This window comes from Cavia porcellus, unplaced genomic scaffold (genome assembly GCF_034190915.1).
Source record: "Cavia porcellus strain 051 isolate PalLab524CR breed Dunkin Hartley unplaced genomic scaffold, mCavPor4.1 scaffold_16, whole genome shotgun sequence".
Classification (NCBI taxonomy): Eukaryota; Metazoa; Chordata; class Mammalia; order Rodentia; family Caviidae; genus Cavia; species Cavia porcellus.
The window spans coordinates 31,112,456-31,139,049 of record NW_026947499.1 but is presented as its reverse complement, the minus strand read 5'-3'; the positions used below and the strand labels follow the sequence as shown (position 1 = coordinate 31,139,049).

The 26,594-nt window shown below is 46.2% G+C and overlaps 1 protein-coding gene across 4 annotated transcripts; it reads left to right on the top strand.

The window, feature by feature from the left end:
- The first annotated feature begins 455 nt into the window (after positions 1 to 455).
- Positions 456 to 26,594, top strand: Top3b (DNA topoisomerase III beta). Of its 4 annotated transcripts, none has more exons than XM_003478401.5 (18): positions 456 to 574; positions 8,474 to 8,655; positions 9,764 to 9,895; positions 11,652 to 11,758; positions 12,514 to 12,588; positions 13,950 to 14,146; positions 14,619 to 14,775; positions 15,719 to 15,832; positions 18,891 to 18,981; positions 20,526 to 20,680; positions 20,798 to 20,903; positions 21,604 to 21,750; positions 21,828 to 22,001; positions 23,327 to 23,455; positions 24,006 to 24,155; positions 24,546 to 24,646; positions 25,137 to 25,338; positions 26,011 to 26,594. In XM_003478401.5, exons 2-18 carry the CDS (start codon positions 8,586 to 8,588, stop codon positions 26,490 to 26,492), a joined length of 2,589 nt encoding a protein of 862 aa, XP_003478449.1. In that variant the 5' UTR covers positions 456 to 574; positions 8,474 to 8,585; the 3' UTR covers positions 26,493 to 26,594. The 4 variants fall into 4 exon arrangements, with proteins under 4 accessions (XP_003478449.1, XP_005007385.1, XP_063082213.1 ...); XM_005007328.4 differs by having other exon boundaries at positions 505 to 610; XM_063226143.1 differs by lacking the exon at positions 456 to 574 and adding an exon at positions 5,329 to 5,491.

Sequence of the window (26,594 nt, the reverse complement as noted above, 5' to 3'; positions counted from 1 at the left end):
GAATAAGAAAAAAAGTTACTCGAGGTCATAAAAATTACTTAAAACTCACACAATGTTAATACTCTAATAAAAAATACATCTCTATTTATTTTCCAGGTTTATATTACTCACATCCTAGATTTCATTTAACACGAATTAATTTCACAAATGTTTACAGCATTGAAAGAAGCTTGCTACAATCACATCTGTAGATTATTATTTTAGTAGTAATAGCCTATATATGTTTTCATCATCATTGTAATGATGATTGTCATTGTTTCCCCTAGACTGGGGGTTTGAGGACCCCCTACGGACCGTGGCAATGAAGAGTCAGGTTGAAAACTTGGAAGATCGATCCCCTGGATACCCAACAGAGAAGGACGGCAGGGATCCGGATCCAGGCAAACTGATGAGTAGAAGCACTGACTTCAGACGTGCTCCAGGAAGCACAAACCACGGAACCCGCTGACAAGGAAGCGGGAGCGTCGGAGGGCAGACATTGGCACGCCAGAGGCGGGGACTCCAGAAGCTGCCGGACCCGGAAGTAGAGGTTACTGGTGGCCGCCCGGGGAGGAGAAGCACGGCCTGACTACCGGTGAGCTGTGGGTGGTGGTCTCCGCGGCGGCTGCAGGTTAGCGCGAGCCTTTTTTGGGCGTGGTTCCTGAATGCTGACCCACCGCAGATCGCCGCCTTTGTTGGGGTTACCCACCACCTCAGCTGGATGTGGGGGTTCGGGGAGGTGGTAGCGGGCCAGCGTTTAGCCCAGTGTCTGGAGGGAGCACGCGTTGGGGTTAATGCTCTTCTTCTTCGGCCCCTCGCACGGCTCTCTGAAGTGAGGTCTTTTTTCCCAATCGCACGGCAGGAGGCTTAGGCTCTGGGAGGCTGTGCGGCCGTCAGAGGTCTAGATCGGCACAATCTCCACGCCAAAGCAGGTTCCACTCACTGCCTCCTTGTCTATAGCGAGTCCGAGTTCTCTCACTTCATCTCTGTAGATGAGGGACAAAACTTTAGTGAACAAACTAGCTAGAACGCAGGGACAATAATTTCTCGTAGAGGTGAAAGGGAGTATGATAGCCTTGTCTTGCATCTTTATCCGTCCGGCCTTTGGAAACAGGATTGTGACAGGCTGGCCCAATTTGGGGCATAATGGCTAATGAGCCCTGGAGTTCCTTTGCCAAAATCACCTGACACTACATAGCTTGAATTGTTCTGAATCTCGGTTTACCCATACTCTGTTTTGAAAAATTACAACGCCTGCCTTATAGACTTGTTGGTAGATTGGTATTTATAGCTATGGCATACTTAGTGTAGACAGAGTTTTAAAAATGGTCATTTCTTTTCCTGATTCTGTAAATATTTGGGAAAGTTAGTGAAATAGGAAATCCTAGGACTCTCAGTGCTGTTTGGATCACTGCTAGGCCTCCACTCCCAAGCTAAATTAACTGGCTCATGAGACACTGATGTGAAAGAAAATTTTGGTATTTAGTGTCTCCCTGGTGAGAGTTGACAAGATACTAACATGTGTTAACCTTCAGTCCTAATAACAGTTCCAATTTGGAATGTTTACGGTGAACACTGATTAGCACTTGCTTATGTGCCTTTTTGGAAGAGGACATACTGCAGTTTTGGAGCTTTAGTAGACAAGATTGAACTTGATGTATGTTGTAGATTACCATTAAGAATTTATTTGGGTCATTTTGTATATATTTGGTTTTTTTTTTAAGCAAAAAATTAAGTGAATAATAATGTTCATAAGGTAAAAGTGTGAGGGTAGTGTACAAATGAAATTTGCAAACATTGCATTCAGGTTTTATCATTGGTTTCTATTTTGAAACGGGAGCTATGCCTCAATGGAAAAAGAAGGAGGCCCGAGATAAATCACAGGGAAGACTGCATCAGTCTTCAAGGTGGAATCTGATGCAGCGGAAGTAAAGTGTATGGGCTGAAAGTAAGGAAGCATGAGTTTCAGCCCCAACCCAATAAACTTCCTCGGTGACTTTTGGTAAACTATTCTCTTTGAGACCAGCCTTCTTCATTCTTCCAGATGACCATCAAGGCCCTTTCCCCCAGGATTTCATACCCTTAAAAGAGCAACGTTTTTTGCCAATAAAACAGTGATAGCCAGCACATTACAAAGTTCTAGTGCAGTACTCAAGTGTAAAATGCTGAACTAGAACCTTTCTTTCTTTAGAGCTGAAGCTATTGAAGACAGGTGCATGTTAGACAGAAATAGTTGCACAGACTGACAGGTGAATGTGCAATCTAAAATTGGGATATGTATGTGTCTGCGTGTACTGCCTAATTTTGTCCCTTTTCTGAATAAATGAGGTAACCTCTTTTAAGATACGAAAGGAAAAATTATCTCTGAAGGAATTGTCAGTATGTTGATGATTTTATCAAAAAACCTAGGATCATAGCTGTGAAGGGGAGTAGTAGAGATGTAAAATTTCTTGAACTTTGACACCATGGAGGGGGACATTGCAAAGCAGAAGCATTTACAATACATTTATAGATTTAAAGTCAGGTTTTCAATTTTAGAGATTTAAAAGCGTTTTTATTATTTACAGGTAAAATTGCTGTTTAATATATTCAGTCATTTTGTCCCTGCACTTCACTTACCATTACAGTGAATAAGGGAAAAAACCTATCTTTCTGGAGTTTACTCTGTTCTAGGAGCTGTAAGACAAGAACCAAATAAGTAGTTGGAAGACTGTTTGAAGTTTAATGATAAGCACTGCTGCAGAGAAGGCTGCTGTTCCACTTGGGATGTTTATATAGGTTGAATATTATAAGGACAGAAAGCACAGGTTCCAAGTCCTGCCACTTGAACTCTGGTCTCTCTTACTCTGCATTCCCTCCTAAGGACAGTACAATGGCAGCACCCCTCCCAAGGACACTATCAGGACTACCCTTAGTTGGCATGTCATTACTATACTTTAACTCCTGGCTTCTCTAACAGACACAAGAATCTGAGAAGAGGGGCTGGGGATTTAGCTTAGCGGCATAAGCGCCTGCCTTGTAAGCAGGCAGTCGTGAGCCTTGTAAGCAGGCAGTCTTGAGTTCGATCCCCAGTACTAATAAAAAAGAAAAAGACAAAAAAAGAAAGAAAAAAGAATCTGAGAAGATATGTTAGGACAGAACTTTTTTCCTACATATATACATTTATTTATTTATTTAGATTTTTTTGGAATCAGGGTCTCATTATTTAGCCCAGGCTGGCTCAAACTCACAGTGATCCTCCTGCCTCAGCTTCTCAAGTGCTGGAATTACAGGTGTGTACCAGCACACCTGGCTTTTTCCCAGCTTTTACAGAAATAGGAAGCTCAAAATCTTCACGCAAGATTCTCCCTCTGCCAATTTCCCTCTAATTTCTCTAGATGGGAGAAGGTGTGTCTCTGGATCTCCATTAAACTTCACTTCTGGGCTTTTGATCTTTGGCAGCACTAAAACTTCCCCAGGATGGAGAACAGAGACTGTGGTCATTCATTCATTTACTCATTCACTCACCCGGAAAACAGTTGGTGTGTTCTGGGTGCCAGAGATACAGCATTGACTCAAACACAACCCACAGGGCAGACAAAACAGCAATGCCAGGCATGGTTTTCAGAAGGGCAGGCATCAAAGCAAATAGACTCAGGAGAAGAAGTAGCCAAGGAGGAGAAGGAGGAACAGCAGGAATGACCATGTGCAGGGAGGGAGGGAGGGCCTTGGGGACTTGCAGAGATGAAATGGGAGGTCACCTGTGGTCTGCCAACCTGGAGCATTGTTTTTTCCCCTGGGATAATTGTTTATTTAGGGAAAATATCCAAGTATTTATTTGAGTCGGCACAAATTGTTTTATTTGGAGCAACTTTCTCAGAAGAATTACTGATGTCACTGTGGTCCTACAGCAGCAGTGGAATTGAGAGCACAGGGCAGACCTTGGCCAGTTCTGCACATCATGAAGAATAAGAGGCCCTTTAATGAAGGAAGTTTCATTAACATCCTTCCTGAAAAATGTCCTTTTCAGTTCTTTTCTAGTTTCTGGTTTTATTTTATCTTGACTTTATTTTTAAATCCCAAACTGTCTATTCTTTTTACTCAGCCACCTATATCCTAGGACCCAATGAAAAAGGTACAGAAGGGATTGATAGGCAGGAGGACCCCAAGTCCTGACCTCCAGACCCTCCCACCACTATGGTCTCTTCTGCTACTTCTGAGTGATACCAAGACACATCTACTCACTGTAAACAAACTATCCATATCCACATGTTTGATCACAGATAGCAGTGATTTTTACACATCAGTTAAATGTCTACGTTTATGTAATCTATCTGAGCAGTATGGTTTGCATTAATGTTTACAGAGCAGATTCAGTCCTTTTTAACTGCTATGGGTGTTCCTTTGTATACATGTGTCATACTTTTATTTAACTGATTCTCTGTTGACATACATTAGGTCATTTCTGATATTTTAGTATAAATGATAATGCTTCAGAGAATTAGCTAGTGGTGTTTGTCACTGGTGATTTCATGTCTGGTACAGAGTCACTCCATCACAGTACTGTACTGCAGTCTTACCAGCACCTACGGCTCACTTCTGTGGCTATCCCTTCATTCCTTCCCGGGTGACTTCACCCTTCAGGTCAGTACTCACCACCTGAGGGCCCTCACCCCTACCCCATGTGCCCCACTCAAGCATTCTGTCCCTGCGGACTGCTTCCTTTGACTCCTATTCTCTGCCATAGTGCCTTGCTTTCTACAGTTCTGGAACCTACAGGGCACAGCCTGAGTAGACTCTCCTCTTCCCCTTCCCACCCTCCTTGGAGTCAGGTCTGTTATTACTGTCATGCCACTCAGCCCCCACTCTCTAGTCCCTCCTGTTCAGCTGAGATAGCCTATCTAAACCCCAGACACCTTGCTATGAGCTGCCCTAGTATCCCCCCTGCTGTCTGTCCAATTCCTCCTCCACTAAGAGATACGAGATCTTGTCTCAGACACACACATGCACAGACTGGACACCACCACCTCCGCTGTACACCCTTGGCTAACCAGCTGCTTCTCACCCCTGTGCCCACCCCAGTATTACTGCAGTCTAGTTCCATCCCTATTTGTGCACTTTTACTTTTTCCTTTTCTACTGGACCAGCCTCATCTTGTGTACAACATACTGGTATGTTGCCTATCTTAAAATAAAAAAGTGTGACTTCCTCTTCTTTTTCTGGCTCTTTAAAGTTGACTTGCTCAGTTTTCCCATCAAGATTACTTAGTTGTCGATGTCGCTCCCGGCCGGCAGGAAAGACACACGACAAGGTCTGGCGGTGGTCAGGCTTTTCTTTATTCTCTCCTTATACAGTCTGCCCCGAAGCCTCTACCGGTCCGCTCTCCGCGGCTCCTTCCGTGCTTCAGTCTGCCCCGAAGCCTCTACCGGTCCGCTCCCCGCGGCTCCTTTTGTGCTTCAGTCTCTCCCGAAGCCTCTACCGGTCCGCTCCCCGCGGCTCCTTGCGTGCTTCAGTCTCTCTCCCGAAGGTGGAGGTACTGGCTATATATAGGATTAATAGCTAGGCAGACTACCCTGTGAGGCGGGAACTTAGTGGGGTGATAAGAAACAGGTGCCACACAGGCGGGCTCGATGAGAGGGGTAATCTAGCTCAGGCTTTTGTACTTTCCCACAGGCCTCGCAATCACCGCGTCTGATGACTTGACAGTGCCACGGCTCCCAACACTTAGTGACTGAAATTACAACTCCATGCCCAGAATTCAGCTGCTGCATTACTCAGCTTGCATTTGACACGGCAGTCGCCACTCTTAAAGTACTCTTTTTTTTGCCTTTTAGAACCCCACCTTTCCTGCTGTCTCCTCAGCTTCCACCTTTGATCACTTCCATGCCCACATTCTCCCACTGCCACTGCCTGCTCTGCAGTCATGATGGCAGATCGCATGTAACACACCTGAAATACTGCTTGTGAGTCCCTGTCCTGAACTGCTTCCTTCTCAGTTTTTCCTCTCAGACAAAGGAACCCTTTTTGCCTAAGTTAAAAGTCTAGAAGTAATTCTTGCTTTCTTCATCACATATTCTGCCCATTCCAGTGTTGCCCTGACTCTGAATCACCCCTCCCTACCCTTTCCCTGGGGTCCAGTCATTCACTTCTACATGACAACCAGAGGAACCCTTTAGCATGTGAGGTCAGATAATTCTCACTTTTGTTCAGACCTTCTGCTGCTTCCCAGCTCCCCTACAATTCAGGCCAGAGGAGCCCCACATTCTACACCAGCTGCACTCAGCCCCACCAGCCTCTTCATTGTCTCTAAAACCCCCAACCATCTCTTCTGGAACCTTGCTTCCCTTGTCCTTCTGAGTAGTCTCTAATACCACATGGCCCAGTCTTGCCTTATTCCTCCTCCCACTTATGGACACACACACATACACATCTGTGCTGCAGTGGGCACTCCTGGAAGATAGGACCTGGTGCTGCTTCCTGCCATTCTCCTTGCACACAGGACTGGCCCAAGCCTGTAGTAGGTGCTTAATAATGAAACAGTGGATTAATTTCAAAAAGCAGCGTTACTAGGCATGTGTCTTAGTTTTGAGCAGGATCATTAAATTGTTCCCCATGGAAAAGTTGTTCAACTTGAATTTCCTCCACATTTTCAGCCACTATGTGCTCAGATTTGAGTTTTTGCTAGTGAGATACTTAAGTACAAAATCATTTTAGCTTTAAATTTCTTTGACAAGTGTTATCAAATATCATTTCATATCATTCTACTTTTCTCATTATACAAACTCCAAAAAATAAGAAAACAGCAATCCAAACTGAAAAAAAATGGGTTAAAAATACAAATAGTTCACAGGAAAGAAACCAATTGCTTTTAAACATGCTTCAAGTACTTCTGAGTTTTGAGGGATGTTAAATTTTTTCATTTCTTTACACTGAGATTTAAAGCTCCATGGTTTCTTTTGGCATTTTCTTGGTTTCCATTTTTAAACAAAAATGAAACCTTTAGTGAATATGGAATCATCTGATAGAAGTTACAAAGTAAGAAAAAACTTTTTCCCTAGCAAATTGTATTTTCTCAATACAATTTATTTTGGATTTTTAAAAATACAATACTGTATTTATAGTGATCAAAAAGACAAGCCAGGCATGGTGGCTCATGCCTGTAATCCCAGTACTCGGGAGGCTGAGGCAGGAGGAGCATTGCGAGTTCGAGACCAGCCTGGTCTACAAAGTGAGCTCAAGCCTTGCCTCAATGCATAGTGAGACCCTGTCTCAAAAAGGCAGAATGTGGGCTGGGAACATAGCCTAATGGCAGACTGCTTACTAAGCATGTACAAAGGTCTTGTTTGATTCATAGTACCATTCATAGTAGGAGGTGTGCATTCATATGTCGCTGTCATTGTTGTTTTTCCTGCTCAACCAGAAAATATTAAGTGGTATACCAGGCCCAGAAAACTGTAGTAGATCCCAATACTGATTCAGATTTGGAGCCATTCTGGTCTTCTTGGTAGGTGGAAGCAGTACCTGACCATGGCATTACAGTGGTCAGTGGGCTGAGATGGAGGCCTAGCCCCAGAACCACAGTATACAATGGGAAACAATTCATCCTGCCAGTGTGTGCTAGGAAAGCTCTTTTAAGAAGAGCTCAGTGTGCTGTGAGTATAGCTCAGTTGTAGAGCACATGCTTAGCATGTATAAAGCCCTGGGTTCTGGCCCCAGCACCAGAAAGCAATGAAGTGAGCTGGGCCTGTGGATGGTAGAGCTATAGTCTGAAGGTCTAATGGAATTTCAGCAAAGCAAACTCAGGCATGGAGGCTTTAAGTGGACTCTTTCTTTAGATGATGGTGTCCAGTTTAATTTAAAGGCCAGAGGTTGGCCTTCAAAGCAACAGGTAGAGTGTGGTAGGAGGCAAGGTAGATACAAAGGGCCTTCCAAGCTCCACTAGGGACTGAACTCTCCAGCCATTGGATTTCAGGCCTTCTCATAGGTCAGTAGGACCTGGGAAGCCCTGTCTGGATATCTGCATTTTAAAATGTATCTAAATGTATCTCGTGGCAGCCCAGTGCTCAACTAAGAGGCTCTTAGCCCAGGGATTCAACAAAATCAAGGGACAGGAGGAAAGACTATAGTTACTCATCTCCCCCCTGAGGGATGAGTCCATCTGGAGGTGGAAAAACCAGCCAGGGTGGGGGCGGGGGGGACACCAGCCAGCATCCTGCCCCTGCCCTGTAAGTCCCTCAGCCCCAGCATCTTCATGTGCTTCAGTTTAGTGACAGAATTGACCTGAGGTCATTGGGGTCACTTCACTTTCTCCCAAATGAAGCAGAATTCCAGGGAAGTTGCTTATATGCCACATTTCATCCAGTTTCTCTAATTTTTCTTTTCTTTCTCTTGCCTTTTTTTTTAAAGTGTGTTTTCTTATTAGTGGTATAGGTCTTTTGAAGTGTTGCTTTTTTCTGAGTATAATTCAGACATGGAGCCACTCTTGTCCTCAAAAATTAAATTTTTTTCCCTTTAGGAGGCAACATTGACAGTTGTTTAGACTACAGAAGAACAGCTTCTCAATTTTTTTGTTGCCATCATCCTGAACGAATGTGAAGGGCTGAAGGCCCTGACAGCCTTGAGCCAAGATGAAGACTGTGTTCATGGTTGCTGAGAAGCCTTCCCTGGCACAGTCCATCGCCAAAATCCTCTCTCGAGGTAGGAAAAACCAATACTAAGCTTCTTTATTATTTGGTCTGTAAACCTGGTCATTTTTACTTTTCAGGATGTATCTTTCTTTTTTCAAAGTGTGATTCTGCCCTTGTTGGAGTAAATTTATTTCAGGTCAGTAAGAATTAATGAAGCACTCCCCACCTGGTGTGTATCAGGGAAAGGGCACAGTTCATGGTGAGGGGAAGAGTGCATTCCTTGTCAGAGGAGGAGGCCAGTCAGGGTCATTGGTCACAAGCAGCAGAACCAACCCTGGGAAGAGATAGACACAGCTAGGATCTTACCCCAGTTGAGACCTGACAGGTTTACGTCATGGGCATTGTCAGCACTGAATCCTGCCTGCTATACCCTCAACTCAGCTTCAGTCACATTTCCTGTACCTCACATCACTAAAGACTGGCTGGTGGGCCTAGCCTTGGCCACAGGCACTCCTGATACACTGGGGAGCTAGAGCAAAAATGACTTCTCCCTCACTCCCTTTTCTGGCCACAAGAGTAGCTGGTCAAGTGCTGTTTCCCCTCCTATCTTTGAATTCCCTCTAAATATTAAGGGAATTTGGATGGCTGGATATCCACAGTGGCAAGCATCTACTTTAACGTCACCTTGGTCCAGCAGTTGGGGAATAAAGAGCCTCTAGTACAGCTGAGGAGGTGTTCAAAGAGGTCTGAGAGGTGGTATCTCATCCCCAGGGCTGAGAAACTTGGACTGAGGAGCCATCAGTGAGTAAAAAGACACCATAGGATTTGATAACTAGAAGGCCTCTGATGACTTTAAAGTTTGAATAACATGGGGCAGAAGTCAAAGTGAAATGTGAAATCAGAAATACAGACAAAAAGACCACTAGTGTCCATCCTGACTCCCAGCCAGTTTGGGCTCTTGTGTTTGAGAGTATTCCATTTGAGGCTGTGTACAGACGCTCTGGTCTCTTGAGTACTACTGAGTCTCTCAGTACCCACTTAGCACCATGGCCAGAGGAATATCATCTGCTTTGAAGGAGGAGGACTCTGGTCCTGTAAGAGGTGGCATCCAGGTCTGGGATTTCCATGACATCTGCAGCTGAACACAGCAACCACCCCTGTGTGTTTCCTCTCCCCAGGGGGCATGTCTTCACACAAGGGACTGAATGGGGCATGCTCAGTCCACGAGTATATGGGAACCTTCGCTGGCCAGCCAGTCCGCTTCAAGATGACCTCTGTCTGTGGTCATGTGATGACCTTGGATTTCCTAGGTGAGCTCCATCCCCATGCTTCCCTTCCTATAGATGGGAGCCTTGCACAGCACTGCCCAGTGTCCTGTTAGCATCTCAATCCAATGAATTGTGGATTAGAGTGACTGGGTTCCCTGTGTGAGCTCTGGAGCCCAGGAGCCCTGGGGCCCTATCCCACTAGCACCTGATAGTCACTGCATGCCTTGCGTACCTTGCTGTATAGAGGAGGTAGTGGTATCTGTTTTGGGAGGGGCCTGACCCAATCAGGTGTTTCAGAGAGCTTTGGTGCTTTTGCTGAGTTGACTGTTGTCTGTCAGTCATTTGATAGCTTCATTGTCATCTTTTATCATTATTATCATTTCCTCCACAGGGCCAGCATTAGTGACCCACTGGGTCTTGGTACAACACCATGTGTCTGACAAGGGTCTGAGCCAGACTCTGACCTGCATATTAGTTCATTTTGCATTACCACTTTGGAATGCCTAATGCAGGCTAACTTTCTAAAGATAAAAAAGGATATATTTAACTTACAATTTTGGAGGCTCAAAATGGAGTGCCAGCTCTGGCAAGGATATTGTGGCAGGTCACAGTGGCAGTAGCACATGCCAGAGGAGAGATCACATACTGAGGCGGGAAGCTGGAGAGAGGTCTAGGGATCAGGGTGCTCTCCTAACAATGATGGAAGTGCCCCCAGTGACCTCTCCTAGGTCCTGCCTCCTAATACCACCACACCATCTCCAAAACTGCCACTCTGGGGAGCAAGATCCCAGCATGCCCTTTGGAGTCGCCTTAGACCATGTATAAACTACAGCATCTGTACTCTGACAACTCACTGGATGGGGCCTGGGTCAGTAACTGGCCCCTGGTGAGCTGCCATTTTTCACATGTGAAATGTACATCGATGTCATCTGCTTCTCAGGATTGGTGAGGGCTCAGTATGACAGTGAAAATAGAACACTTGTGCACAGCGGGCACAAGGCAAAGCCTTAGTAGTTGTTCTTGCTGCTCAGTGACCACAGCAGTGGCTAGGGTGACTCTGTAGGCAAGCATTTGAACCCCAAACTTCATCTCCAGCAGGCAAGTAGGAGTTGAACCTGGCTCTAATTTAATTCTCCTAGCCTACCAGAAATGGGGCCTATGGGTAGAGGATTTGGCTCAGCGGCATAAGCACCTGCCTTGCAAGTGCGTGGTCGTGAGTTCAATCCCCGGTACCAAAAAAGGGCGGGGGGGGGGGGGGCTAAAAGAAAATCAGAGGGTTCAGCATGCAAGAACCTAGCCTTATATAGAAAGGAGGAAGTATTGGACATGCGATCAAGAGAGAGCTACTTTGCAGGGACTGGCTAAATGTCTGTTGTGTGCTCTGTGAAGTGCTGGAATGGAGGGAAAGAGTTACAGAAATCCAAGTTGGAGAAGCAAATGATGGCTTTAGTTCAGAGCCCTGGCAAAATGAACTGTCCCAGGAATGGTGCTACCAGTCACGGAAAAAACCCTGGAAGTGAGCAAGCTTAATGAGAGCTTGCTTGGTTCCAGTGGGTAGCCAGAGATGGTATTAGCTTAGTAGCATAGGCAAGGAAAGTCAGGTCATAGAAGTTACCCAAAGGCCTCAGCCTGTGTCCCAGCCCTGCCTCTGTTAGGTGACCCAGACCATTTGTCCGCCAAGCCTTCTACTCATTCGTGCAGTGAGACAGTCATCTTCCCAGGGCTGTAATAGTTTCAGAGGCTGATCCTTTTTTGACTGTGAAGTGTGACTCAACGTCACTGTGGCTGTGATTTGTAGGAAAGTACAACAAGTGGGACAAGGTGGACCCTGCAGAGCTGTTCAGTCAAGCTCCAACAGAGAAGAAGGAGGCCAACCCCAAGCTGAACATGGTGAAGTTCCTGCAGGTGTGTGAGGAGGAGCTGTCTTTGTCCACTAGTATTGAGTCCCCATTCTCATCTGGGACACAGAGGCCTTTACTGGCAACCCTAGGCCCACCTTTCTGCCTGTGAATGCTCCCTGCTGGTCTGCCAGGCACCTTCAGGCCCACATCCCTATCTGTCCTGGAGAGTACACATTTTGCTTTTTGTTTGTTTTTTTTGAGACAAGGTCTCACTATGTACTTCGGGCTGGCCTTGAGCTCACAGCAGTGCTCCTGCCTGAGCCTCTTAAATGCTGGGATTATAGGTATGCGCCACCATACCCAGCACATCCTGTTTTTGTAATGGTTTGGTTGAAGGTTTTTTTTCCCCCTAATTTTAAAGCAAGTGCATAAATATTATGAAATATTAGAAAATATAGATAACAATAAAAAACTGTAAGCACATGACCCCAGACAATTACTGTTAATAATCAGGATCATTTCATTTCAGCCTTTTTCCTATTAGGTTTTTGGGATTAAAATCATATTGTAAGTATGATTTGTTATTCAAAAAAACAGCAGCTCTCAACTAAATTCTTTCTGAGGGGTCAGGCCAGTCTTATTGCAGGACTGAGTCTTATTGCAGCAGCTCTCAACTAAATTCTTTCTGAGGGGTCAGGCCAGTCTATAGCTTCTTTCTTAGCCTGGACACCAGTCCCCTTAATGTACCCAGGTTCTGGGCTCCACCTCCTGTCCCCAGGGGGAGTAACCCCAGTGCTATTAACGGGTGCTGTGTGGCAGGTGGAGGGCAGAGGCTGTGACTACATTGTGCTGTGGCTGGACTGCGACAAGGAAGGGGAGAACATTTGCTTTGAGGTGAGTATAAAGCTTACTTGGTTCACTTTAGGCTTTTCTACCCCTCTCCCCAATCTGATACTCACAGTCACATCATTCTTAAGTTTGAGTAGGTGGTAAACTATTACCGACTTACAAAAGCTTTCTCCTGCGCACTTTATTTTAGAAATTCTGCATACACTTTAAAATGCACAGAACCTACTTAAGGTTGATGGAGTATTATTTCATCATACCATATGAGCAAACATCAGAATAGAGCAGATGAGGGGCCGGGGGTTTAGCTCAGTGGCATAAGCGCCTGCCTGGTAAGCACAGGGTCATGAATTCAATCCCTGGTACCAAAAAAAACAAAAACAAAAAAAAAACAGAATAGAGCAGATGGGCTTTTCAGTGCATCCTTGATCCAACTTTGCCTTTTGGGGATCTTTGGTTGATCACCTTAGCACCACATTTCTCCCAGGCCTCACTCTTGTGACCCCCATCCTCATATGTCCTCTGCTCTACTCAGAATGCTCTCCTGTCTCCCCCACCCCCAATAACCCTCTCTGCAAGGAGGCAGTAACAGCACCCTGTATACCCCCACCTCATGTTTACCGTGGCTGTGGCACTCTTGTGCAAGTTGTGACTGCTGATCTTACAGGTGCCCCTAAGGCTGTAGTTCCATACGGTTCACCTGCTTGTCTGTCTCTATACCCTCAGCTTTTATCTGAGGGGTTTCGGAGATGGTTCTGGTGAGCAAGGAAGTGGTCAGAGTAGTTAGGGTTCTTGTATGGCAACCTCAACACTTCTTGATCACACACCATCCCTTTCCAAGCACTCTTCCCCTGCAGGGCTCCCCTTCCAGGGCCTTAGCATCTAGAGCTGAAGATGGTAACTGGTTATGGGACCTTCTCTCTTCAGAAACAAAGTCCCTTCTCTTCCATAAAGATGCTTCACAGCCAGATTGTGGCAGTGTCTCGACTCCAGCCCTTACCCATAAGCTAGGCCTTCCCTTTCATTCCCATTTCCTCTTCCTCTGCATTCCTTTTGCCTTCCCTGACTTTTCTCTACTTGCCATTGCTCTTTCCAGCTTTCCTTCATCCCAGAAGAAGAGGGGACAGATCCAGACTGTGAAGCCCCACATGTGCTTCGTAGTAGCATTTCCTAATTTGATGGGAATGAAGCAAAAGAAGAAAGAGCAGATTTAAGGAGAGGGCTGGGACAAAACAAGAAAAGAGGGCAATATGGAAGGGATTTGTGGAGAGAGAAGGGGAGGGTCTACAGGAGATGGAATGTTCCTTACATATATATGCTCAGCTTTGGAAGCAGCCACACACAACAGTGGTGGTGGGGCCAGAAGCAGAGCTCATGTAGCAGTCTCAACCAGGGCATCTTCCCCCTAGGTCCTTGATGCTGTTCTGCCTGTAATGAATAAGACCCACAATGGTGAGAAGACAGTATTCCGGGCCAGGTTCAGCTCTATCACTGACACAGATATCTGTAATGCCATGGCCTGCCTGGGCGAGCCAGACCACAATGAGGCGCTATCTGTGGATGCCCGCCAGGAGCTGGACCTACGCATTGGCTGCGCTTTCACCAGGTGCTGCTCCCCAAAGGGCCCAGGCATGCCCCACCCTCCCTTCAGCCAAAGTGCATGCCTTTGCTTGGCCCCTACTGTGGTTCTCCAGGCTTCTCAGAGCCTTGATGAGCAAGAGGCAATTCTTACATTTTAAAAACCCTGAAGAATATTATATTAGCTGGTGTAAATCATAGGACACCACTTGATCAACAGAATATCCATACTCAGGCTTTGAGGACAGTGCAGTGGATGGATGCATAGAATATAGTAGATGGCTCCCAACATGGTAGGATCCTCTCCTTGGTCTTTTGCTCCATCACATGCTCACATAGTTCTTTCATGCTGGCTGATGCTGTGCTACATACATTGGCTTCTAGGTGAGAAGCAGCCACCTACCTGCATGTACCACCCCATATAGTGCACATGATGATTGTGCCATGAGTGAATTGCTGACCATCTGTTTTTCTTTCCCTCACCCTATCACTTCCTCTAGGTTTCAGACAAAATATTTCCAGGGGAAATATGGTGATTTGGACAGCTCTCTCATCTCCTTTGGGCCGTGTCAGACTCCTACCCTGGGATTCTGTGTGGAGAGACATGATAAAATCCAGTCCTTCAAACCGGAGACCTATTGGGTGCTGCAGGCCAAGGTTCTTTTCCTTCCTCTATTCCTGCTTGCATGTTCTAAGTTTAGGATGTGGATTCTGAGACATTTTCTCTTACCATCATCATAATTGTTATCCTGCAAGCCTTAGGCCAGTGATGGTGAACTTTTTAGAGACTGAGTGCCCAAACTGCAACCCGAAACCCACTTACTTATCACCAAGTGCCAGTATTTCCCCTATGTATGCTATTATCTATTCAGCTGGTGGAGCAGTGCTGGGGTGACTTTTACGAGGCCAGCAATGAAGCCTTTACCTGCCTGCTGCAGCACACATACCATAAGTTCACCACCACTGCTCAAGCTAAGGGCACAAGTGTAAATACCTGTATTGAGATAGGTGTTGGTGCCCAGGAAAAGGGGTCCTCCAGCCTTCTGGGGTACTAGTCTAGGCTGGGCCTGAATGCACTGAATTTGAATAAATGGGGGTGATTTTTGCCCAAGTGTGCAAAGTAAGGTCACCTTCAGAGGCCTGTGGGTGCAGTGGTCAGATCTAATATACTGGACTTGAGGCCAAGGGCTTTCAAATTTCTTGGAAGTCTTTAGAACCCTTTCTTTAAATAAAAGCCTCCCAAAGCTTGATGTAAGATTTAAAACATAACACAGATTTGCTCTGGTTCACACAGATTGGCCAGGCACTTGGTGTGGGTATGGTTGGAGTAAGAGATGGAGGCTTAGATGCTTCTTAAGGACATGTCAGCCTCAGCTCTTTGCCACCCTCCTGAGACTGCCTGCATGATTTCTGGTGGAGGGTTGGGGATGGGAAAGACTGGTGTCAGCTTGCCTGTGTACCCCTAAACAAGTGCAGCTATGAGACACTAGACCCCCAGTATTTTGCTCCTGGATGAAAACCCGCTTCTATCCTGATTCCCTTTCCTGGTGGTAGGATCACCTGGACACTTCTCACTTGTTTATCTTTGTCCTTTCCGTAGGTGAATGTTGAGAAAGACAAATCTCTCCTTTTGGACTGGGACCGTGTAAGAGTGTTCGATCGGGAGATTGCACAGATGTTTTTAAACATGACTAAGCTGGAGAAGGAAGCCCAGGTACGCCTGCTCTGCCCCTACCTGTCACATTTGCCTTAGGTGGGCACGGGTCTTGATAGCTTCTGCTAGTGACTGAGCCATGTCTTTCTCACTCTTTCTGAAACACATCTTTTTGAAAGAGAAATGGATATTCACCCATACACTTCAAAGGTACTTCAGTTAAAGCAGTAACTACAAAGTACTGCATGTCTACTTTTACCAGGTATTCTTCATACCTGTGAGCTTTCTCAGCTGCTTCCACTCTGCTGTCCACCAGGCCCAGAGGGCATTATCTTTGGCAGAACTCCATTTCACATAGATGTCCCCTTTCTATGATATTGAAGGCTAACAATCATAGAAGGATTTGCCTTGTTTAGGATGTGATGACTTTGCCCACTCAGCTAGCAGCGTGCAGGTCTGAGATCCCAACTTCAGTCAGCTTTTACACCTTGGTGGTACTGTGTTTCTTCCTTGAGGGTTTCATGTGTTAGAAGGACATGCTACTTGGCTGTTAGGAAGTGGGTGATGCATTCTGGCATGGGATTAGTGCACAAAGTAGTGGGCAGGTCCATCACCATAGCAACAAGTGCTCTGCAGCTGTGATAGCTTCCAGAGTTTCTGAGGCACAGCCTGACTTTACTTAGCTACTTATGACCTATCCTTTTCAAATTTCCTTTAATGACATTTTGCCCAGGATTGAGCTCCTGGAACCACTAGTAAAGCTGCTTTATGCTGGTAGCATTGATGACATTCCTGCAGACTCTATTTCTACCTCCTGACTTCACCCCAAATGACCTGGCTTTTACTGCTGCACAAATGGAAATGGCTTCAGTGTTAGCACCCACATTTGTTAGCCTGCAATCCAGAATGTGCTGCACTGGTCAGTCTGAAAGCTCTTAGCAAGAACAAAGAGCTGATGCTGAATGGTTTAGATTGTTGTAGGAGTAGGCAAAACAAAGAGTCATCTCTTCAACAAATATGTGGTCCAGAGGTGGGAATTAGTAGCCTGCCAACCAAGCATAGTCCAAGATAGCTACCATTTAACCTGTGTGGTGTTTACAAAGTTTCAGAATACTTACTAACATTTTTTTTTTTTTTTGGCTCGAAATACACTTTATTTCTTTCATTCTTTTGAATGGCTTAACGCTGTCTTGATATGATTGATTCTATAGTATACAAAGTTATACTCAAATAATTCAAGGAAAGAGGCACTATGGTGACTACTATTATGTTAGATTATCTGGTGGTGAAACAAAATGATTCTTCAATTTTTCAGTTCTGACCTGTGTTGTTCTATTACAATGTCTCTTTGTTCTTGATCTCCACCCTTTTAAAAAAAAATTATTCTATTTTTTCTTATTTTTTTCAATTAAAGGAAAACTAAATTAAAAAATAGCAGGATACATTAGAGTAACTTTTTTGTTTTTCTGTTAACCTGATTTTAACCCCAGTATTGCTCTCCCCATCTTGTTCTGCCTGATTTTACTATATTCTATTTTGTTTGATAGTATCAAGTTTGAGGGTATAGGCAACCACTTTTTAGGCAGTAAGATTTACTATGATGCCCATTATGGTTTGACTATTGTCTTCTTTTGAAATCCTGTAAGGTCTGCAGTGTAGATTTTATTGGTATTGTTCTGTACTGTTTTGATCAATTCTATTATACCTGATGATATAGAAACTCTTTTTAAAAATGGCAAGAGGCACAATGGTAATCATTTTTGATCATCTGGTATTCTATTTTTGCATCAAGTACTATGCCCATCCTTATGTCCTAACCAACTCTGTTTTGTTAACTCACTTGAGATTTTATTCTCTTCAAAAAAAGTAATAAGAACTATGGGAGTAAAACAAACCCAAAAGTGTAATTGTTATTGTGAAGAAGAAAGGAAAGGAAGGTGATCTAAGGGAAGTAAGTGCCTGTTTGAGTGTGTAGGAAGGAAAACCATATCACTGAGCTTTTGTTGGATCATTGAACAGAACTGTCTGCAGTCTCACTGTAGGTATGTTCACTTTATATGCTTTAATTTTATAATTTGGACAACTGTTTCTAAGAAGACAATATGTAACCTATTAACTAGTGATTTCTTACTGTATTTTTTTCTTGAAATTCTGTGTTATTTATACCCTTTTACTGCTTTGTTTTTTTATGTTTTTTTATTCTCTTTAAATTAAAAAATTAAACCTGGAATTTATATATTTTATTTATTTATTTTTTGGTACTGGGGATCAAACTGACAACCTCACACTTGCCTGGCAGGGGCTTAAGCCACTGAGCTAAATCCCCAGCCCCCCAATATATATCTTTGACATCTTATCATCTTCAGAGTAGTTGCCTCTGCTCTTGGACTTGATACCAGCAAGCATACTAAATGTGAATAAAATCAGTCAAGGCCAAATAACATTCAAACAAACCAGCTTCAAATAAGATCAGTCATAGTAAGACAATGTTAGTAATACAGGGTTTCAGTTTTAGTTAACAGGAAATTAAGGACAGTTACCATCATGGTATAACCTGCTATTTTTGGGTTACCTCTCTGTGCCCTCAAATCTAATGAAAGAATACTTACTAACATTTGAAACTTGCAAGATTTCACATTAAATTCTGACTTGTCATGTCTCTTGAAAAATCTAAGACATGGCAATGCTAGCAGCCTACTCAGCATCACATTCAGTGAACAGTGGTGATGGCCCTTGAGACAGGCCCATGTGCCTTGTCCTGACTGACACTGTCTTCTGTAAAGTTTGCATTAGCTCCTCTTTTCCCTGTTCCTCTAGGTTTCCTCTTTCCCTAGAAAAGGATTTTCATTCTTTTTCCTTTCTTAGTCCTAAATAGATATTGAATCTAGTCTTTAGATTGCAGGGAGACCAAAAGAATGGAACTTGACCTTTGCTCACACTTTTTTTAAAGAGGAATCTTGCTAAGTTCCCCTGGCTGACCTTGAAGTCTCAACAGTTCCTGCCTCAGCCCTCAGAGTGCTGAATACAGTGTAGATCACATATCTTAATTATATCTTAATTTCCTCTAATATGGATTCTTCCCCTACCCTAGAATCACTCAGTCCATCCTCTCTTCCAGGTAGAGGCCACCAGCAGAAAAGAAAAAGCCAAGCAGAGGCCACTGGCCCTGAACACTGTGGAGATGCTGCGTGTAGCCAGCTCGGCTCTGGGTATGTAGGGTTATTTTTCTAAATCTTCCAAAGACTTATTGAGACAGGTATGTGGCAGCTCTCATCAGTCCTGGTACAGGGCATTATCAACACCTTTAGCTGTGCTGAGCACTTCTCTCTTGCTATGATGCCCAGGGTGTAGAGAGCCTCCAAGTCTCTTGTAGGTTCATTTCTCTTTGTATGAAAGTTAGGTGTGCATCTTGTTTTGACTGATGTCCCCCTATTCTGTTTTGCTTGGTAGTACCAGGTTCGAAAGTTTAGGCAACAGCTGTGAAGATAGTGAGATTCATTATGACGCCCATTCTGATTGACTATTATCTACTTTTGAAGACCTATAATGTCTCCAATGTTTTGGTTTTGTCAGTTTTGTTCTTTACTGTTTTGTTCAGTTTTATTATAACTGATGATATAGGCAATTCTATTAGAGATAGCAGGAGGCATTATGGTAACCATTGTTGATCACATTGTATTATGATTTTACATTATCTATTATGTCCAACCTTTTGATTTGATTGACTCTGTTCTGTTATATCACATTTGGTTCTACTCCCTTCCAAAAAAGTAATAAGAACTGTGGGAGCAACAAAACCCAAAATGTGTAATAGTCATTGTACAAAAGAGAGGAAAAGAAAGTGCTCTAAATGATATAACTGCATGTATATTTAAGTGTATAAGATAGATAATGATATCACTGAGTTTTGTTGGATCATTGAACAGAACTGTTTGCAGTCTCACTGTTGGAATGTCCACTTTACAAGCTTTAATTTTGTAACTTGAACAATTATTTCTAAGATGACAATATGTAATCCATTAACTAGTGATTTCCTATTGTTTATTTTTTTCTGTAAATCTGTATAAATTGTACCCTTTCTCTGCTTTTTTTTTTCTCCTTAAATAAAATTAAAAAAAAAAAAAAAGAAAGTTAGGTGTGGTAGCACATGCCTATAATCCCAGCATTTGAGAGGCTGAGGCAGGAGAATCACTGTGAGTTAAAGGCCAGCCTGGGCTACATAAGCAAGTTCAAGGCCAGTTTAGACTGTATAGTGAGACTTTGTCTCGAAAAAACAAAAGTATATGAGAGAAATTATAGCTAAAAAAGAGAATATGCGTTTTCACAGGATTGCTAGTTAAGACTCAACAGTTTCCTTGAATTTATGTGAGGAAAAGAAGCACAGATGATTTCCTATTAACAGCTCCCAGGGCCTGGTTATATACAGCTCTCAGCCAGAGTGTGGGGCAAAGGCCATCCAAAGGCTACATCATCACCACAGTCATGAACACCATGACAGTGGTGCTGTGGAACAGGGTGAATGGTGTTTCTTGTCAGGCTTTTGCCCTGGGTCCACCATGATGGATCCAGAACTTGTCCTTGAACAGGTTCCATGGCACAGGTACCCACCTAGCCAATAGCAGAGAGTTCCATCTATGCCCTCACCCTCCAGGAGGTGGTTGCTATCTTGGGGGGAGCCAGAATGCCCAGGCCAGTGGGCAGGCACACAGCTCTCCCCATCTTCCTGGCCAGCTGAGTTTCCTGTCTTTCACAGGCATGGGACCTCAGCACGCCATGCAGACCGCCGAGCGACTGTATACACAGGGCTATATCAGCTACCCCCGGACAGAAACCACCCACTACCCTGAGAACTTTGACCTGAAGGGCTGTCTGCGGCAACAGGCCAACCACCCCTACTGGGCAGACACGGTGAGGGGAGTGGGCGCTGCTCCTGCACATACCTACACTGAGGCCTTGGGATAGGCTCATGGAACTAATGGCCAGAGCCTGCCCAGACTTCATTCTATTTTGTCCTGTCTCCCTCAGGTCAAGCAGTTGTTGACAGAAGGTATCAACCGCCCAAGGAAAGGCCATGATGCTGGTGACCATCCTCCCATCACCCCCATGAGGTCTGCAACAGAGGATGAATTAGGTATTGAGTGCCCCACTTGCTGACATACTCGCATTTCATGCACTGCTCAGTCTTCCAGGGTGGGAATGACAAGATGCTTCATCAGCATAGCCCTGGTGCACTGGTCAACAAGGCCATGTGCCTTCAGCAGTATGGAGGCTCCTTCTGCCCCTACTTTTCCCTTTATGGGTGAAGGCTTCACCTGAATATTGTTTCATCAAGGACAAGAGTGAAGTCTGGCAGCTGGTCAGGGAGAGGCCAGTGGGCAGATGGCCTTGGAAGAGGACCTGAGGCAGAGTGGTGGGGCCTGATGGTGAGCAGCACCTGATAGCTCCCACCTGGCCAAGACTGCTGGTGGCTTTCAGGCTAGACGGCATGGGAAAGGGAGAGCATCGCAAGTGGAAAGCCACTGTAGAACTCTGAGTATGAAGACAGGATAGAAGGATAAGATACTACTAGATGGTAGAAGGACAGTCCTGTACCTCTGGAGCAGGAAACAAGGAGAGGTTATGTGGGGAAAGAGGAGTGATGAGTGTGAAGAAACCACCCAGCATGGGGGACTGGCTTTCCCTTGCAGGCATTTCTTCCTCTTTTTTCATTTTTGGCGCAGGCTGTCCCTGGCATCTGTGCTAAGGCCTTGCTGCTAGAGGAAGCATTCTGGGGTCCTTAGCACCTCAGCCTCCAGTCAGACCCAAGGTGACTAGCCATGATCCTTCTGCAGGGGGTGATGCATGGAGGCTCTATGAGTACATCACCAGACACTTCATCGCCACAGTCAGCCATGACTGCAAGTACCTCCAGAGCACCATCTCCTTCCGGATCGGGCCTGAGCTCTTCACTTGCTCAGGGAAGACTGTTATCTCACCAGGTAAAACTGCAGGCCCCAAGGTGGGAGGCCTGGGCCACCCGGGACGAGTACTCAGTGCTGGTGCTGTGTCCCTCTAGGCTTCACAGAGATCATGCCCTGGCAGAGTGTGCCCTTGGAGGAGAGCCTGCCCACCTGTCAGAGGGGTGACACATTCGCAGTGGGTGAGGTAAAGATGCTGGAGAAGCAAACGAGCCCGCCTGATTACCTGACTGAAGCCGAGCTCATCACACTCATGGAGAAGCATGGCATTGGTGGGTACACCTGCCCAGATGTAGACATGGGAGTTCCCATTCCAAGGGCTGCACCAGGAGGCTGTACTTGCACTCTCCCCAGCACTAGCCCATGAGCCAGCAGTCAGAAACGGGCAGCCCACTGTGTGAACAGATGATTCAGACAAGCTCCCGTGGGCGGCTGCTCTTGAGGCCTTCGCATCAGGACATGGCCTCCCCCACAAAGCCCAAATGCACCCTTCGTGCCCTGAAGTGCCAGCACACTAACGAGCACCCATGGGACAGAGGGTTATTTTAGGATGCCAAAGGATTCACTAGGCAGATGAGCAAGACTGCCCTGGAATCAAGCTCTGGGCCTACTTCTCCAGGGAGCTGGGGCACCTGTGGTGGGTGCTCACAGAGCCCTCAGCCTGCTGTGGAGTGTAGGTCTGGTTTCCCAATATGTTGTAGCTTAGGAACTCATCCCATATCATAGCCTCTGGCAGTCATATACAGTGGTTTAGACCCAATCTCCGGTTTGTGACAGTGAAGAGGGTACTTATTTACAAAGGAGAGCGATGGGTGGTCCTGTTGATGGAGGCCACAGGGCTGTTTAAAAAGGACCTGTCACACTTGGAGCTGTGGCAAGAGCACACTGGGATACAGAGCCCCACATGCACATGGGCCAGCATATCCTATCACAGTAGGGTCCAGGTTCCAGTCTAGCCTAGAAGCCATGGGACTTTGACAGGCTTCTCAGTTTAAATTCATGTAGGAGTTTCTTACCCGTAAAGCTGCCTTGGAAAGATGCATGTCACCTGCCAGCATGGACATGTGTATACTCAGCCTGAGTTTCCTTCTTGCCCATAAACCACAGTCAAAATGCCTCACCTTTGGCCTTGGGAATTATGAAGGACCCTGGAGAGAGGGAGAATGTGAGCAGCAGGAAATGGGTTCAGTAGAGTGTGTAAGCTCTCCCTGAGACAGTTGGGTCCTGGCTCTGGGGTAGGCTGGAAGCCACAGTTTCCAGGTAGAAGAGGCCAAGGTTACATTCAACCATTGCAGAGTAAGTACTGTGACCTTGCCAGAATCCTTTAGCTTCTCTGAACCTCAGGTCCTTTAGTGCTAGCATAAGCACCATTTGACAGCCATCCTCAGGTTCACAAGGCAGTACATAAAAGATACTCAATTTGATCCAATACAGTGCAGGGGCACCAGGGGCTATACCATCTTCCCTCCTCGGGGTGGCGGGGAAGGGCTGAGAGGCAGGATCCCCGTGATGAGCAGGGGTGAAGTTGGAGTGCATAGGCCAGTGGGCCATGTTAGTAGCAGGCTGAGGAATACTGGGGCTTTGCTATGCATTTCAGGAACTGACGCCAGCATCCCTGTGCATATCAATAATATCTGCCAACGCAACTATGTCTCTGTGGAGAGTGGCCGCCGGCTTAAGCCTACCAACCTTGGCATTGTCCTGGTTCATGGTTACTACAAGATTGGTGAGTCTGAGGCCTGGGACCTGCCAGGGCTCACCAGCTTCCCCCTAGGCTGTGGCTCTGCTGCCTCCTCCACATAGACCCTGAGATGGTGGTGAGCCCTCAGCCTCTAATACATAACCCTAGCTCCCACCACAGGTGTACTGCCCAAGATCTGCCTAGGGTAGGGACTCAGGGCCTGCTTGATAGATGAACGGACGTGTGAAAAATCTAAAAGAGGACCTGAAAGGCTCTCTTCCTTCAGTAAGATGTCTGTTAGTTCTGTCCCTGGGAGATGCCCCTTCTGTCACCTATAGGAAACAGAAGACCACAGCACAAATCACCTAGGAGCAAATCTTGGCCGTTCTGTACAAGGTTTCCCTGGGGAAAGTTAGGAATGGTTTGAGACAGAGGAGCCAGCCTGGAGGCTGCATCCAGCTGGAGGAGCATCCGCCTCTCTGAGTGGGTATCCCAGGAAGAGGCCAGGATGATGGGCTAAAGATTGCTCTGCCTGGTGGGGATGACAGGACCCTGGTGTAAGTACTTGCAGCAGTGTCATCCTGCCTGCTCACAGATGCAGAGCTGGTGCTCCCCACTATCCGCAGCGCAGTAGAGAAGCAACTGAACCTCATTGCCCAGGGCAAGGCAGACTACCGCCAGGTCCTAGGCCATACCTTAGATATCTTCAAGCGGAAGTTCCACTACTTCGTCGACTCCATCGCTGGTAAGATCCTTGTCTTTTCTGCCCCTTAACAGAGGTTCCTCTGTCAAGGCCACCAAAACTCTGGAGCTGAGGGCACCCATATGAGACCCGCTCTTGAATCTGGTCTCCAGGCCTCTACAGGTGAGGCTAATGGTGTTGCTTTGATGATTACTATCAATACCAAAGAACAGGTGAATTAACACCATACACAGCACTGGGAACAACACTTGCTGCTCTGCCACTCCCACTGGTAATAGAAACCCCACTGCTGGTAAGGACAGTCATACCCAGATTCTGGACCATGTATGTGGCCTTCCACTCCAGCCCAGTGAGCCATACCAACCTGCCTTTCATAAGATGGACTGCCAGACACCAGAAGGAATGTGACCTCTGCATTGTGCTTGCTCTCAGGAATGGATGAGTTAATGGAGGTGTCTTTTTCACCCCTGGCGGCCACAGGCAAGCCACTCTCACGCTGTGGAAAGTGCCATCGGTTCATGAAGTACATTCAGGTAGGTGGGAATGAATACCTGTGACCATCCCTCCTGGCCATGGCACCTTTGGGCACTAACTCAGGCAAATTATGTCACCTCTTTGGCCACTACTTAATTATTAGTCATACAAAATAGCCTTTGTCTTGGTTGTCACATAGAATGATTGAGAGCACTAAATCAGCACCAATACATACCCACAGTGTCCCTGTGACCCCAGGAACACTACATAATCTATTAGGCCATGTAAACACACACTGTCCATTTTTCCTAACACCACATTTCTTGCTATTGTGAATATTAACCTGGGTGTCCGGACTTTAGAACTCCCTGTCTCTGTGTATAGGCTATGTGCCCTGAGACTCATGGCCAGGAATTAAGAGTTCCTTGCCTAGAAACACAAGGCATGCTGCATGCATGTTATATATTTTGTATTGTGAGGGGCAGGAAGGCAGGCAGGAGAGTCTGTGGCTCCAGCAACTCTTTTTACCTATTCTTGGCACTGCCATAGGCCAAGCCAAGCCGCCTGCACTGTTCCCACTGCGATGAGACCTACACCCTACCCCAGAATGGCACCATCAAGCTCTATAAGGAGCTGCGGTGCCCACTGGATGACTTCGAGCTGGTCCTGTGGTCATCAGGTTCCCGGGGCAAGAGCTACCCATTGTGCCCGTATTGCTACAACCACCCACCCTTCCGAGATATGAAGAAAGGTGAGTGTGGTGACCCTGTCCCTACATCACCAGTAATGCCTGTTCACACCAAGGGTGTCCCTTACCCCAACCCTTTCCACACTCACATGTGCTGAGATGAATGATCCCAGTGTATCAAGGTACTACTCAGGCATCAGTTGGTCTCTTTGCCACTTGCTGCCTGTGTCATAATTGGGCAGGTGACTCTAGGCCACTTGTTCACATGGGATTTGGGCAAAGTATGAGCTATACCCTTTCATTGGTGGGGTGACTGAGAAACTGCCGCTTGACTGCCAAGGTGATGAGGCCCCATTCCTCCCCTGCAGCAGCTTCCAGAGCAGTGGACAGTCCCATGTGAGACAATGACATGAGAGCCACATGAAGCCACTGTTATGAGCGATGGGTGCAAAGCACAGGATGGATAGACTCAGCTGGAATCTGTCAGGAAGGCATCAGCCTAGGAGGCCTTGATGATTGAGGGGATTTTAGAAAAGCAGAGAAGAGGGGCTGATAACATCTGGGGACTTCAGGAACCTGGGCTGGTGCAGCAAGGGTGTCTCCCAAGAGCAAAGCAGAGAGAAGCACTTTCTGCTGGGACATGGGGCCCAGGGTGTGAGACAGAGAGCAGACCCAGTGGCAGAGGGGAGGCATACGTGGCAGGTGTGTGTGTCACCAGGCTTCTTTCTCCCCCAGGCATGGGCTGCAATGAGTGCACACACCCTACCTGCCAGCACTCACTGAGCATGCTGGGCATCGGCCAGTGCGTAGAGTGTGAGAGCGGAATCCTGGTGCTGGACCCCACTTCAGGGCCCAAGTGGAAGGTGGCCTGCAACAAGTGTAATGTGGTGGCTCACTGCTTCGAGAATGCCCACCGCGTACGGGTGTCTGCTGACACCTGCAATACTTGTGAAGCTGCCCTGCTTGATGTGGACTTCAACAAGGCCAAGTCCCCACTGCCAGGCGATGAGACACAGCATACAGGCTGTGTTTTCTGTGACCCTGTGTTCCAGGAGCTGGTGGAGTTGAAGCATGCAGCCTCCTGTCACCCCATGCACCGCGGTGGGCCGGGGAGGAGGCAGGGCCGAGGGCGGGCCCGGGGCCGGCGGCCACCAGGGAAGCCCAACCCCAGGCGGCCAAAGGACAAGATGTCAGCCTTGGCAGCCTACTTTGTATGACAACTGTGTCTTCCCTCACCCAGGCTCCAATTTGACGTAGACACATCATGATGGTTGTCTTTGAACTACTGAAACCATTAAAATGAATTTGTCTTCTCCAGA